The sequence below is a fragment of the Mugil cephalus genome, chromosome 9 (assembly GCF_022458985.1).
Source record: "Mugil cephalus isolate CIBA_MC_2020 chromosome 9, CIBA_Mcephalus_1.1, whole genome shotgun sequence".
NCBI lineage: Eukaryota > Metazoa > Chordata > Actinopteri > Mugiliformes > Mugilidae > Mugil > Mugil cephalus.
Genome location: NC_061778.1, coordinates 18340632 through 18357048, shown reverse-complemented (window position 1 = coordinate 18357048; position 16417 = coordinate 18340632). Strand labels below are relative to the sequence as shown.

General features: G+C 45.2%; 1 protein-coding gene across 4 annotated transcripts in view; it reads right to left on the bottom strand.

Moving 5' to 3' along the window:
- LOC125014178 (unconventional myosin-Ic-like) overlaps window positions 1–16417 on the bottom strand; it is a 55328-nt gene that overhangs the window by 17380 nt on the left and 21531 nt on the right. For 2 of the 4 annotated variants that reach the window (XM_047595244.1, XM_047595247.1), the window contains exons 2-4: window positions 3841–3996; window positions 3102–3217; window positions 325–523 (exon numbers count right to left, since the gene is read on the bottom strand). In XM_047595244.1, coding sequence (XP_047451200.1) covers window positions 325–523; window positions 3102–3217; window positions 3841–3996 — 471 coding nt within the window. Of the gene's footprint in view, window positions 1–324; window positions 524–3101; window positions 3218–3840; window positions 3997–10645; window positions 10853–11493; window positions 12056–16417 lie in introns of those variants that run through there. The other 2 variants (XM_047595246.1, XM_047595245.1) reach the window with 2 other exon arrangements.

Here is a 16417-nt window from a genome sequence, read left to right as displayed (position 1 = left end):
TTTGAAGCATTTACTACTAGAGCTTTCCAAAATGATAAAATAAAAATAAACTACAATACGTGCTGAGCAAGAATGCTTGAGATGATGTCTACGATGAAGATACATTCTTTCACATCAATGGGGGGGTTGTTTTTCATGAAGTGACCAGCTGCATAACAAGTCACTGTATTAGGCCACAAACTTATCCACCAAAGCAATATATCGTTCAAGCTATATTAAGGATTTTATTTAGGATGGGCGCCTGTTTCTGCATTTTATTGTCCTCCAGTGAACTGAACAAGCTTTATTTCAGTGAGGTCCAGAGGTTGGACCGTGGCATCTCACCTCCAGCACGGGATTGGACTGCAGCAGACGGTCTTTGACGGTCTGCACCCGCTCGCTGGCCGGGCAGGTGACGGCGTAGTACTGCAGGATCTTCTTGGACGCCTCCGTCTTCCCAGCGCCGCTCTCCCCCGAGATCAAGATGCACTGGTCCTTCCTCTCTGTCCTCATGGAGCGGTACGAGTTGTCTGCCACTGCGTAGCTGGAGGAGTAGGAGGCAGAGAGGTAGAATTCAGAGAATCCCTAATGGCCAAGGGCTCAAGGAGGAAAAACATTTCATGATGATTTATCTGCCCAAGGCCACCGATGAATAACTGCATTTCACCAACTCTGCCATGTTAAAGGCAAGAATTATTATATCATTGTGGTGCTTCTCTATGACAACTACAACAGTTACTTATGTATGAATGAAAATGCACTTTGATGTGGTTTTGAAATTAGCAAAGCCTTTTATGAGACTCTAAGTGCTTGTAATGGCTTGCTATAAAACTGCCAAGGAATTAAATACAATAAATTCCATATAGACCTAACAAGTTATTAAACATAAAAAAATAAAAGTGAAGAATATATATTAAACTTGCAATAACCATAAGATGTAAACACAATTTTATTATCACCTTAATAAGTGGATGTCACAGATGCTTAGGTTTCGATTCTGGCTACTCAACGAATTTGCTCTCGTTTTAGCTCAGTTTGCATCAACACCTGAGGGAAACACATTACCCTGTCTGTGTTTACCAGATAGTTCACTTTGTCTGTTTGCTATTTGTACTGGCCAGGTACATGAGTTTATCTGAGGTGTTTTACTCAAATCCACGGCCTTCTGCACCTAGAAACAGAGAGCGCTGAGACTGAGGTGAAACAGTGAAGTTGTGGACAGTGAGAAAGAAGATGCTAAACTGCCGTCGTTGGTCTAGATTCTCATCATTCGTCGCTACAAGCAAAACCTTTTTCGTTCCTATAAATGGATTTCCTTCACTGTTACCATAGTGGAGCTTTAATATGTCTTAATACTCTCTGACGTCAAGGTCCATAACCAAGACCAAAACACTGATCATACAAGCAGCTTCTTCACTTGTACAAGACTCGAGGAGAGTTCAGGCTTTAATACAGAACATCTGTGGGTGGTGCCCATTGAAAACTCACATGACTAGTAGGTACTATTTAAAAACCCATTATTCGCTTGCAATTAGAGGAGCGTTCTGACGTAGCCTTAAATGCTGAAAGGTTATTCCATTAGCAGCTTTAATCCAAAAATCCAAGTCCAAATGAAATCTGCCTGGGCTGCAGCACACTGGAACACACAAGTGTTTTTTCAGTCATGACAAGATGTAGCGCTCGTCTCAGAAAACTTGTGTGTGTGCAATGTAGCGTATGACAGCCTGTCAGGCTGTGAGAACATGGAAAGATAGTGAACTACAGAGAACCACGAAGGCGAGAGTGAAACGCAGCGTGTTTTAGCTACGGTATCATTTATCAACGTTTCTATCACCACCGCTATGTTGTTTCAGCTTGTCTGGACACATTTCTGACACCAGACTAATTGCTGAAAGATAAAAACGGCCGTTCGCACATAGGTGCATCGCACTGTGTGCGAGAGAAACCGTGGAGGGGGCTGGGGGCAGAGGGGGTGAGGTTCAGGTCAGAGGAATTCCCTCTCAAGGGAGGAAATCTCTCGCCTGGTACCATCATTTGCTTACTTTTCTTTCCACCTCTCCCCCCACGTTTTCTCTCAACCCCAGCAATCAACCTCTGTTCACCACAGCACATCTTTCTTTCCACTCAGAGGGAGAGAAAACATTTGGCTATATGCTCCAGCGCTGAATTAAGAGAGGGGGGGAAAAAACGACCCGTGGTCAGAGTGGAGAGGAAGCCAGCGAAAGATTCTGAAATGTTTCGATGACGCCATTCAGAGACTTCATAATGCTCTTGATTGTTTCACTGCTGACCTATTGGGTGTGGGAGGATTTAACAAGGAATTCCCTGACTATTTCTGTGGCAAGGTTTCAAACAAACACTCGTGGCCTTACGCCATGACGTCTCGCTAGGAGCTTGACCGACAGAGACAAGGACAGTCAGACCACAAGACCATTACGTAGCCGGCTGACTCAGTGAGAGTGATGCTTAGAGCAAACATTCCTATGTGCTCTACACTTGCGACAGTAAACACATTGTCCACCTTAAAAAATGCGATCTGCATTTTTGGCCAATTAGTAAAACACGTTTCTCATCGTGTAACAACAATGAATCATTCCTCCCAGCTGTCACTCAATGATGTATTTATAAAATCCTGGATTTAAAGACAGGCTGACAAACACGAGCATAACAAGACATTACATAAGAGGAACTATTGTTAATGAAGTAGCGGAAGATGTTCAATTTTAATAAACTAATTGGACTCAGGAGCCAATTAAAAGAGTGCTCTACAGATATAGAGCTGCAGACCTACAAAACTGGTTGACAAGACAGACAGTTCTAAAAAAAACTGAATCACAGAGCAGCCAAATGTTTCCACTCAGATATGTCTTCCATGTCCTACATTACCCATAATTAATTTCATCTGCCAAAGGTTCAATCAGAAACTGCCTTCTAATGGGGTTGTGTTTACCATATCCACAAGAAGGGTGCATATGAATGGTGCCATCTTTTGGTATTAACGACCTCGTAAGTAGAAATTTTCAGTAAGTTCAGTTTTCACATTTTGGAGCCAACCTCAAGGGCCATTCAGGAAACTTCAGTCCTTCAAGCTGCAGTCTGGTCTGCAGACATTTCGTACTTACATGTGTGGAGAGACCTCGTAGAAGTTGACCCCGCGGTATCGCTCCATGTGGTTCTTGGTGTAGATCTCCAGGTCTTTGTACGGGTTAACAGACACCAGCACTGAGCCAATGTACGTCTGATGGAAAGGGAACGCATGGTCAGGTAAAGAGCGAACAGAGTTGCAGTCTGACATCTGAACATGGAGTGTATGTTTGATTCAAGTGTCACAGCTCTAATTTGTTATAAAGACAATTAATTATACAGAGACAGAGAGAAGTTGCATTTCTTCCCTTACAAATTCTGATCCACTTACAATGTAAATGTAAATACATTCAACAATGATGCTGTGACAACAAAGTGCCAAATTGTCATAGGTCAAATATTTGCGAATACTTAGAACTGACCATCTTGTCTCTGCTTTAAGTATTTTTTGGGGCTTATACGCTTTTAATTTGATGGGTGATGGTAAAGAGAGACAGGAAATAAATGGGTGGGAGAAAGACAGGGACGTAAAAAGTCCAGTATGTAGTTGGTAGCTGGAACTACTCCACTGCTGTGAGGATTATATTCATGGTTATGAGCTACTGGGACATCCCTACACCAGCTTTTATTTGATAACTTTAACCCAACAATCTGTATAGGAGAAACACATTAATTGTATATTTGTAATGTATATTTGCAGTATTTACAGTTGTGTTAAAATGATGTGAAACGTATAATTACACCAACTCATCAAACCCTGTCGCTACATCCACTCACATAGATGAGGTTCTCTTTGAAGCGTTTGCGCAGGTTCTCTATGAAGGCGGCCTCGCTGGTGTAGTTCTCCAGCAGGACAAAGTCCTGCACCCCCACCCGGTCTCTGGCTGTCAGGGCCGACTCCATCATAGCCCGCACCCCGTCACTAGCCACCACCTAGAGGAGGAGAGAGGGAGGAGGAGGTGCGGTTAGAAACAATAAAACTAATGTAATTCACAGAAAGGAACGTAGAAAAACGAAAATCGAATTCATAACAGCAAAACACCTCTTTGCAGGCCAGAATTTCTAAAAGGTCGCACTATGTAACTTTTAAAAAAAGGAAGTAAGGTCTTAAAAATAAAAGCATGAACATATGAGCAATAGAGCACATTCTTTCTCAGTTCACCAGACGTTGGCATTTTGCTGTCCCAGCTTTATTTGGTCTGTTGGTCCGGGGAGTGACCAGTAGCTTATGATGGCACATTCCAAACAAATGTCACTGTAAAATACACAACCGACGTTACGCTGCCTCTGTGAATCTTTTTTACTCATGCTGCTTATTCCAAAAGTGGCACTTTAAATGTTATCTGTAGCTAATGTTTAGGTTGATTGTTAAAAACCACCTGACCTGATTCAATAAAAATGACTTTGTTTTAAAGGGCATTCAACATAACATGGAACTTCAATGAAATTCAGCAAGTTGCAGCAATGACACAACTGAGGTGACAGCCAACGGGAGCAAACAGAGATGTCCAAGGAAACACCGCCCATGGCTCTGGTTCCTAACACCAAGTGTACAACGCTGATAGCCCGGAGCGTCGGGTGAACCCAGATGGCGGGAGGCAATGCGTGACAAGAGAATCACTTCATATGCGGATGGGGCTTTACTTCAACTTAAATGAAACGCTAAAAGAAATGCTTGGGCAAACAGTTTAAGACAATACAAAATAAAGAAAAGCAAAGGTCGGTTGCATCCTGGGAGCAGCACTTGCGCAAGTGAAGTGACTCCTAAAGACAAATAAATCTTAAATGCTCAATAAGTCCCTACTGCCCTTTGAACTCTAAACACAACTGGGTCTATAACAGAGCTCAGACTAAAAAGCCAAGAAGTGCTGTTTGAAGTCTAAAACCCACACGTTGAACAGAACTCACATTCATACAGACAAACAAAACAAGGACATATTTTCTGCTTGCAAAGCGTCCAAAGTTTGCTTTAGAAAAGCCTTTAAGTGATCTTACCACCTCTGACAGGAAGCCAAACCCAGATGCAGGAGAAAAAAAGTTATCACTTCAACCAAAGTGCACTCAGCCCCACCTAAGGTTTCACATGTTCAAAATACATACGAGACAGATCTCAATCAAACTGCGACACTCACATGCTTAAGGTCATCGACACGTTTGCCCAGGAAGCCGTTTTCTAAGATAGAGGCTTGGGTTTTGCGCATGAGGTTGCGAATGTCTCCAACATCCATGTTTAAGAAGCGCTGAGCAGGACGCAACTAAAACTAAAACAGAGCTTGTACTGGAACCTAGAGGCGGTGAAAGCAAGAGCGAGGACAGGGACAGACAACACACACACACACACACACACGTACACACAGAAGTACAGCAGGTGTTGTTGTTGTGTTATGCAGTGTAAGAGTCCTTATCCCTCAGGAGGCAGCACAGAAGAGGAGGAGAAAGAGCGGAGAAAGCTTGAGGGAGAAGAGAACATATTAATTAGCGTTGGACGAGAGGGAGACGTGTGAGGAAGAGAGAAGATGACAAATGTGAGGTTATGACTCTTGTCCTGCTCCATCGTTCCGTTTAAAGCGTACTGGAAAGTTGACAATACTCCCTGAAATTCCACACAGCAGCGCCCTCGACAACACAACCACCGGGTCATTAAATCACCGCATCGCTCATCTCTTCCCTGCACATACGTGCTCAACATCTTGTTTGAATTTCACACACAAGTATGCACGGCTATGTTTGATCCCTCGCCTTCAAAGGGAGGTTGGAGTGTCCCACCGAGCTTCGCACATAGGGAGAGACCACGGGACGCTGGTGTGGACCTCGGTCAGCGTCTTTGAGTCCAGAGCACGACTTCAGGGAAACGGGACTGACACCCCAGCGGGTTCTTATAAACCTAATATCATCAGCTACCACGGCCTGTTATGTCCATGCCCTTTAATTCGCCGAGCCGCCGCCGCACTTCATCTTTATCGCCTTTCAAAGAGACAAGTGGTCCGGGTGCATGGGAGGTCAATGCTCTGACGGCGACTCCAGCTCGGACTTTATCTCACACTTATCCTGTGGCTTAATCTCAGCTATAAAAGGTGTTTTCAGGCGCACATATCTTCACAGCGATGGCACGACTCCAATGTGTGGCAATTTGATTTAATGCCTCTAGAAGAGAAGACTGGAATAAGTAGGTTTTATAAAGAAGGATCACGTAGTAAATTATCTGTAAATAGAATGTGTAGTGAATAATGGCGCCTCAGGGTGTTTTATTACCCACACACTACATTCACTGTAGGATTCTTCAGCATGTGTGTAGATGTTGCTTCGAGGCTGACGGCGCATCAAGAGGAGACGCTGACGGAATGACAAAACTAGGTGGGGAAGGCAGAACTCCAATGTGAAAAGATGCATTGAAGTTTATATGAAAGGAAAAGAGAAAATCAAATATCTCTGGATTGCAAATGCAGCAGCAAAGTGGCAATACAGGTGCAGACAAACGTGGGATAAAAATCACTGTTTTTCTAAATACAGCTTAGTCTCAGTCCTTGACTGGGAACTCAACTCCAAACACCAATCATGTCCCAAATCAACACTAGAAGTTGTTTAACAAAATGCATTTTCCGATTCAAAGGTTGATAAAATCCTCAGATCAATTTGTTTTATGAGCAGGCCACTTCCTGCATCCTCCCCATGACTGGTTTGGCATTACAGATCATTCAAGGCCACACAATGGGATTAGTGAGATCCATAACATGACAGAACTACAACTCTGAGAGCGTCATCAGGCCTGGAAGCTTTTTGGAGTTCATACCTTCTTGCATCTAATAATCAAAGATAAACTTTATCTGAATGTTAGAATGTCCTGACTACCAAATGCAACCTAAGTGCACACTACTGCGAGAGTCAAAAAGCTCAAATTCAAGTAAACTCATAAGTCAAAAGTCATCAGATTCCCAACTCCAGTCCAACTGGCGTCCACACCTCTGGGTATTATTATTTATTACGATAAGCATGTGCGGTAACTCTATCCCATGCATCTCTGTCTCTCCCCCTCAGCTCTCCCTGGACGCCATGAGCTCTGGTGACCTATTGTTTCACACATCTCTTTGGAAAGCAAAGGAATTGCAGCTGTGTTAGTGTGTGGGCGTGTGTGTGTGCGAGTGTGTGTGCGCGGGTGTGCGTACACGACGAGAGCTGAGTGTGCAACATTCTTCGTCGTCAGTCGGTTGACGTGACATTACTACGCCGCTCGTCTCCCCTCTCGATAAAACTGTGGATGGTATTTTGGCCTCTTTTCTTTGGATCGTCTGCTTCAGCTATGCGAGCTGTCACTGCTCATGCCAGCTATCCAGCCAGTCAGCTTTATCCAAACACGCCACTGTTGCTGCAGCTGGAAACACGACTTCCTGTCTAGCAGAACTTTTCTTTTTTTTTTTTTTTTTTCCTTGCCTGGGAAAGACTTAACAGTCGCCGGGTGTTCGGACCGAACATACAGCCCCTTATCATCTGGGCCGCAGTGAAATCACTGTTGGCAAAGCTGACATTCATTTACATGAAGGTGCCACGGGTTATTACAATACCCTCCAAATGCTAAGGCGCCTGGAAGGAAAGAAACCCCCAGCATTGCTTCCTCACCACTACCCTCCTCTTCCTCTTATGTACATTCTCATCTTTCATTAACTTTCGCTCCTTGTTTCAGTTTGCCTCCGTCTCTCTCCCCCTCTCTCCATTACTTCATTGTTTCCCAATGCTTTTTTCACTGCTTGGCTTTCCTGCGGGTAATGCCGCACACCGGACCTCCACCCGGTCTCAGGAACACTCCAAGTACGTGCCTACCCAGCTCGGACATGTCGTCATGTTTTCCAAATCCTGTGGAGCAAACAAGGCGGCGTGGAGCCAGGTTAGCGGGAGGAGCTCTGGACAGGTACAGCCGAGGGCTGAGACCTCTACATCCACAAGAGTTTGACACGAACACAGACGGTACTGTGATCGAATCGACAAAGCCACTGCTTTGGTGGAGACTGACATATCTCACCAGCTACTGGATGGATGGGCACAAACATTTGACGCAGACGTTCCCGGACTAAGAATCAAGGAAACTACAATCCACTTAATAGTAGTTTTCTCTACCTGTTTAATCACTGTGTTGAAAACCTACTTCTCACCTGCGCCCATGCTTCTTATCCCCGTTTTCTCTCCTCTCTCTCACCACCTGTGTCCTCCGTTAAACGGCAGACGCGACCACGTCAAAGAGAAACAGAGAAAGGGAGAGAAAGCGGAGGGATTTGATCAACCAGCCGGCCGGTGAACAATAGTTGCTCTCTCCTTGACCTTTACATCGCCCCGGGTGCGCTCACAGAGCTCAGATGTCACGCTGTTTGCATAAAGCTCATCTCACCTGCCGCTTTTAAGGCGCCATACAGCGCGCACGATGGAAGTAAGGATGGATTAACGTGGAGCAGTTGAAGAAACTGCAAAACTTGCAAAATAACGGTTAAAATAAGATATATGTTCGATAGCATTTTCCTCCACTGGAGATTTACCGGATGTTATGGAGATTCTTCAAGAAAATGTATGAAATAATGATGTTTAGCTATACAATGAACATTTCGATAATAATCTGGACTGTTTTCTATGAATCGTTTAAAGACATCGTGGGAACGTCCACATTGGTAACAGGAGAGCGGTATTCGGGGCGAATCCGGGGGTTTTGAAAATGACTGGCTCAGACTGAGCAACGCAGCCAAGCCCCATTTCTGGATTCGCTTCACATCGGTTGTAAGCAAAAACCAAACTTTGAAGAACGTGAGTAAACACGTCCACTGTCTGGAAGCAGTTTACTGAAGAGGCCGAGAAGAGATTTCTGTGGTATGGTTTCATATTGCTGGTCTGTGCAGAACTGTGATTTAAGATTTGTTTGGGTCCTCATACCACTGCATTAGTATTACAATGGATTTCATATAGGGGGGATTCACAAGGCGCAGATTAACAAGGATATACAGCAGAGTATCAAGCAGCAGAAATTTACATACACTCTACATTTCCCATATTGCAATAAAACAGCGAGAGTTATATATTTTTTTCATTCCATCCAAGTGTTTTCACAGGCTGAGACGTCCTCATGATGAGTGGACCAAACGTCTCTTGTTATGCTCCTTTAAACATCAATCAGATTTCTGTCAACTGTCTTACAATGCAATAACAAAGTCTAATTTCTGGAAACAGATGAACCAGTGTTAATAATAAAATAAAAAAAAAAACATATTTCATTCTTAAATATTCTAACCTGGCCACATATAGCTGGTCTGCATGTACAGTAATGCATGTTCCTCAAATTGTATTGGATTTAAAGAGCAAATAAACAAATCAGGCTTTAGACTATTTACCCATGAATGAGATCCAGGTTAACTATGCAAGGAAATAAAGGTAGAATAGAGTGTAGCAGAGATTTCTGTTGACTCATCGTCTTCTGACTGCTGCCTCACATGATTTGTGGAAGTTCTATATTGACGACCAAATGAGTGAGACATGCGGTTTGGATGAAGTGAGCTTCTTGACGAACGTTTTGCCTGTTTTCTGCATTTTTCCACCATGAATCAGTTGTCTGGCACTCACATCTCCTCTTCCCTCATCTGTTCTGCACTAGCTGGTAAAAACAAAGGGGCACAACGCGAAGAAAAACTGGGCGATGTTCAAGACATGAACACCGCACATGTGAAACTGTTGCGAGGTCAAAATGATGCAACGGGCGACAGCAAAAGCACGAAAAGCCGACGGTGAACTGTTTTCTTGTCATCACACCATCAACCACAGGCTTTTAGAACAAGGGATTGGCCAGTAAATCACAACAATAAACTTTCACTGAGATTGAAGCAGACTCCGTGTCAAGCCAGTGCAAATAAAACTAAATTTAGGTGATATTTTGCGGACGGAACGTTTTCCTCAGACCTGGGCTTAAGCAAGGAGCATGATCATTTCCATCTAAAGACACTTGTGAAATAGCTCGGCAAAGCAGTCAGACAGGTGGGACGAGGTAGCAGTCTGATCTGGCAGGCTGTAAACCTGCCTACCAAGGACATGTGGGCCAAAACAACGCAGCCAAGAGCTGAGGGTCCTCCGTATATAAGACAGTTTGTCACTAATTTACAAACGAACGGACCCACCACAGAATCCAGAGCAAGTCTTTACTCTTCTGCATTCCTTTTTGCTCCAGGTGTGCTACTCCGAAGCTCTTTCTGAACTTTGGTCTCACTAAAGGGGGTGGGGACCAGATCCAATCGACAAACATGCCCTTGTGCGAGACGGATGAGACAGCTCCGTGGCGTCAAAATCGACTGCACGAGAGTAAAAGCGGCGGCTTTCAAAAAGCACAGAGAGCACAATCTAAAGCACAGACTCAGCTGCTCGTACAGGGCTCCTGTTCATTCATATAAACCAGAGAGGTTGAGGGGAGGCGTGCGGTTTCTTGCACATCATGCGGGTTAACAGTGAAATTCCAAACGGGTTTAAAAGGCTAGTTTACTCCTCTCTTCACTGACACCGAGTCACTACCTTTACCTTTAACCTCCTACGAGTTACCGTCTCATCGTTATTTATCACTTACCCGACCCCAGTGGTGCTCCATGAAAAAAGCTTTGAGGCTTTCAAGTCATCAGGTTTATATCGCAGGTATAACAGAATAGTTTAAAAAACATGAACGCATCCAACGCTTGCTCCAGTCTAGAAAGTGACTTGAATGGAACGCCTGACATCAACTACCTACTCGACCGAAGTCAGATGTCGTAAATGACGACTGTCTCTGGAATCTCTCAGTGCACAGTACTCTCCTGGCAACTGTGTCAGTCTGTCTCTGTCTTCCACACACATGGCTGCAGGTCAAATCATACCGGACGAACCAGAAGAACCAAAGCAAGCATGTAACTGGTGAAGAGAAAGCACACGCTTCACCACGTACATCATTAACACTCAACGCTCACTCTCAATTTCAATGAACGCCAAAGAATGCGGCCGAGCCACACAACACCACCGTGTGATCGCCTCGCCCCGGGGCAGCGCAAAAACACGCACTCGCACTCGGTGATGAGGACCACACCTCCCCAGATATCGAATAGATGTAAGATCTAAGAAGGCGCCGAGATCAAGGAGGAGACGACTGAAAATAGGGGATGAGGCAGTCGCGTCGGGTGAACAACGAGCTCTCCACCTCGCGGGAATTCGCCCGCGTCCCTCTCACCTGTGTCTTTGACATTCAAGTGCTCGCCATGAAGACGGCTGTGGAATCTGAACGCCAGTGTAGGAACAAATGACTGTTAGAGCAGAAAACAAAAACAAACAGCGTGATAATCTGATCAAAACTAAATGCATCTGACAGATAACTCCTAACTGTTCTGTGCTCACTCTTGCAGAAAAACACATGTGTCTGCAAAGCATCTGTATGTCGGAGTTTCTTACCAGAGGTCTGTACTTCATGGCTCCTGCTCTGCTCTCGAGTGATTTGGAATTTGTTTTTTGTTTTTTTTGTTTCCCACCGCCCCGATAGTCCAGCTTATAAGAATGTGGCCTCCAGCGCCACGACCACTATTTAGCCGAGAGTTTGTTTTTAGAAGCTCTCCCCTCCGTCCTGAGAGCCAGCTGCCATAGCTTCTCCTCTTACTGCCGCTCGCACACGCCTATCGCACACCTCACTCCGGTCTCTTGTGCTCGCCGCTCGTTCACCCGCTTTTCTTCTCCCTCCCTTCAGAGGAAATGGTCCCTGTGTAGGGTGACACACAACACCCCCTCCATCTCTCTCTCTCTCTCTCTCTCTCTGTCTCTCTCTCCTCCCTCTCCCTGCTTTCCTCCCCCCTTGTCCGCTTCTCCTTGAGCCAATAGTTGCATCCAAACACTTTCTTTATTTGTTTTCTCTTTATCTGCCCTTAAAGAAGGAAACAGGCAGAAGAAAAAGTCTTGGCACAAACACACATCTGGCCTTAACCACCCCTGGAAAGAAAAAAAAAAGGACGAGAAAGGAAAAATGTGTCCTAATGCCAAATGAGTAAAAATGCATGCGCTCCATCCGCGTCCAAGTGTGACTGGAAGGGGAAACTCTTTAGAAATAAATAAGTAGTTGATAAGTCATAAAGGACCCGGTGACTCTTCTTTCCCTCCGCCCTCTTTTCTCTGCCTCCACTCCCTACTCTCCTCCACGTGGAGATTTACAAGCCGAAGCAGAAACCGGACACGCAGTCCCGCTGTCATAAATACGGCTCCTGATCCGAGCTGTAACACATATTGCGCACCCATACATACGTGATGCACGCGCGCACGCACAAGGCCTTACCATCATTAGCCCAACGTCATTACAGGAAGGGTAATTACTGCAAACCAGTGTCGCTCACACACACACACACACACGTATATACGCCCGGCCGCTGCACATCAAAGGCCTCACCAGTCTAATGCATCTGCTTATTAACACTAATAACAACTGACATCTCGCAGGCACTGGGTGTGTTGTGTTTCTGAGAACAAAGAGGAAGATAAGTTTCCACTACACTTGCTGGACTGATACACAGACATTAACGAGGGCGAGTAGGAAGCGCGACGGTGAGGCTGGCCTTGAGGTCACCTGTCTGAAAGCTAAGCATGGTCGTGCAAAAGTGTATTATTAATTAAAAATGCTTCGTTTTTGTTGGGAATAAAGAGATTTTTAATAATGCACGAACTTGGGTCGCCTAAACTTTAAGAAATCGTTTCACATTTTGGCTAATTGCCTTCTTTTGCTGTGATTTAGCGTACGCGTACTCGCATCAGCTAACACACCATTCGGATTTCATTATGTGGCCTGTCTGTACGTCCTACAACCAATCAGTCATTTCACAGAGAACAAATCTGAGATCAAGTCCAAATAATCTGACTGGCCTAATCAGTGAATGACAGAGTGGTTCCAGACCAGATGACAGGATCAATACCTTTCTCTCTATATATGCCCGAGGTACATGATCCTAAAACAGCAGATTAACTTAGAGTAAAGAGGAGTAATACTGGGGCGAGTGCTGTCACTTCTTAGACAACAACCACAAAAAAGTTTAGAAGAGTTGGACAGAGCGCTGGTGTTTATCCCAGTCTTCACGCTAAGTTAAGGGTTTCCCGTTTTTTCCCGTAATTGCGATTTATTTAATGTCACAATCCATCACATTCCTTTTTTAAGAGATCCAGCTGTCAGCAACCGTTGAAAACACAGGGGAAACTGATAAAGTGGGGGTTTCTATTGTACGCTGGAAGAGTCTGCATGTTCCAGCATCAAAGAGCGGAGCAGCAGCAGGAAAGCCAGGTTTTATAGGCCTCATTAGGATGACTGGTTCCTTCCTGTGGATCCGAGCGCACAAGCACATATATTCAACAATTTACTTAGCTAGATTTATATATATTGGTTCAAGTTACTTTATCTTTGACTTGTGATTACACACACCTGAAAAAAGACTAATTTTTCATAGTTGAATTATGGTAAAAGTGCGATGACAAAAAGACAGAGGGAAGGGAGGACGAAACATAAAGACAGACTTAACAGAGTCAGGTACGTGTGGTGACAGATTATTTCTTCTTGTTTGAGAAATCCGTGCTGCCTTCACTGTCCTTCAGGTCTCGGTTTACCTCGGTAAGCTCTGAGACTCAGAGAGCTCAGGTAAGGTCCTAGCCAAGGTCATTCTATTCATTACTCTAATTACTTTTCCTTCAAGTCTCTTCGTGCGTCTTCAGTCAGCACAAAGGTCCTTTTCAAAATACGAGTCCATGGAGCAGAAGAGCACCGCTTTGATTTACCGTAACGTATCTCGACAGCAGAATAGAAAATATACGGCCACTCGCGTAATCATTACAACTGGACAACATCGCTATCAAAACAGTACTTTAGGGTCAAAGTAGGAGACACAGATGGGGTGGAAGACATTTATACATGCACACGCTTTCTCTTCCACGCCGCCCTCTACTGGTCACTTCTATTTTATTTAACTTGAGCGGTGGAGTTTTAGTTGATGCATACATAAAAATGCTTCAAAATAACTCCACGCATGTGTGTTCCGAGGGAAGCAAGAAAAAATAAACACTTTGAGCTGGGTTTAGAAGCGTCTACGTCAAAGATTAAACCGTGCACACCGCGTTTAAAGCCCCCCTCTCACCCCACACTCTCTCTCTCCCTCTCTCTTGTCTGCCAGTATAATCAGAGCCCCTGCTGCAGGAATCTGAGTAATGTTTTCCAGACGCTTTCTTTCTTTCTCTCCCTCTCTCCCTCTCTTTCTGCATGTGTGTCTCTCCTCACCACAGTGTGAGAATACACTGGACAGATGGCAGGAAACAGGCACAGATACAAGAGGGGACAGGCAGTTGTTAAAACACCTCGCTAGATATCTCGCTGGATCCATTCGTTTACTCATGCGAGCCGGCGTCTCGGGGGCTCAAAGGGACCCTCGGCGAGCGCGAGCGCTGCGAAGGTGTGCGCCTCGGCGTGCGTGTTTCTGCAGGCTCATGCTGAGGCAGCATATTCGCGCCGAGCCGGAGGGAGGAGGGAGGAGGGGCTCTGCGTGACCACCAGTATCTCGCTCAGCCGTCGGGCTTTAACCCTTTTCCGCCGTTTTGATCCACGGTGCCGTTCCACTTCACCTCAGAGTGGACGTCGCGTGGGCTGGAACTCGACGCGTCAAGAAAACGTGAGGCGGAAGGGCGTTATCAACCTGAATGATCCACTGGCACCAGATGGAGGCAAACTGACTCTCGCGCTCTAGTAGAGATAAAACGGATCTCTGTCTTTTATGAGTCTGAATCTATAAAGGATGTTGAATAAAAAGCAATATAAGGGGCATAAAGCTATGGAGACAATACAAACACAGTTTTATATCGCCATCTGGCCATCGGTGACCTTTCTTAATTGCAGGCTCGGTCGCCCTGATTAGCTGTGCAAAAGGAGGCGCATGAAATTTATTGTATTTATTCATCACTGTGGTTGCACGGTCCAGGCCAACAAAAGGTTAATGATTTCAGGTTCTACAATATACGTGTAATTATGCGTGTGCTCTTCCTTCCTACTTGAACCTATGAGTATTAGATTCTTGACTGCACGCACTCTAACACTTTGCAGAGGAAGGAGAAACCATCAAATTACAACATTGTGCCATTTAGATTGAAGGAACTGGGGGGAAAAAATGAAAATCCCACTGAATATTTTCAGAGTAATGCATGTGATCTGCACTCCGTGGGAAATCAGAAATGGGAACTTGACTTCCCTCCCCGAGCACCCTCTCCCTCTTCTGGTCCCCTCCCCTCAAATTCTTCTTTCCCACTTCCTCCTCACCAGAGTTTGTTCAGAATTATCTCAGATATAAATATAGACATTTTCCACTCTCCCCGCAGTGCCCGTTCGATCCAGGGATACGGCTTGGGAACGAGGCATCGTGTAACACCACACCGCACTAATCTGTCACATTTATTAGGGGCTCATGGCGGACAGCTCTGTCCTGCTCCGACGTGACCCGAGGAATGCCTGACTTCGGCCACGGCCACTCAAGAATGTGCGATGTTGTAACGTTGTGTAATCGTTCCTTTTCGAACACGGCATCGTGTCTTTGGTTCATTCATCACTGGAGAGGAAATAAGAACGCAATCAGCTAATGTGCGGCTCGAAGTTATCTCTGCGGCAGCTGCTCCGTGTAAACAAGACGACTGCTGCCACAAGCGGCCGGCCGCCCCCCTAAATTACCCACAATGCAGCGCGCTCCCGCTCGATTCCCATCATCTCGGACGCGTTCGCCTCAATCAGGCCGAGCTCTGTGCTCACACTAATGACCCCTGCGCACCAGATATTTCTTAGTAAAGTTGTGTCATGCGGCGTTCGGCTGAATACGGAGGAAAGTCCCCGGCTCAACGTGGGCCACGTCCTAAATGACCACGAGCCTTCTCCATTTGACAGACCATAATACTGAAACCACAGAAGTGTGAGCAGCTACTTACAACACATAATAAGTTACCGTCATAAAACAGCATTTTATACGCCACTATTTAAAGTCTCGCCTTTACACTATGGAGACGTTGTTCACGAGGGACACGCTAATCAGATTTGTCTGACCGGTGGCGGCGCGGATGCTGAGCTCATCAGCGACACGACGATTCACTTTTAATACGGTTTCCTCTCATGAAAACGCAGCGTTTCCTCTATAGCTGAATTGAATCAGTCACAGCTCGGACCGCGTCCAGGTCTCTCAATCGAAGCCAGGGATGGAAATCAGAATCACGACGGGAAAAAAGCTGAATAAGTCAGACGGATTTATTCTTAACGTGTGTTTACACACCTCCGCACTTCATCTGCTTATTGATGTACGAAATAAAACCTTCGTTCACAAACGTT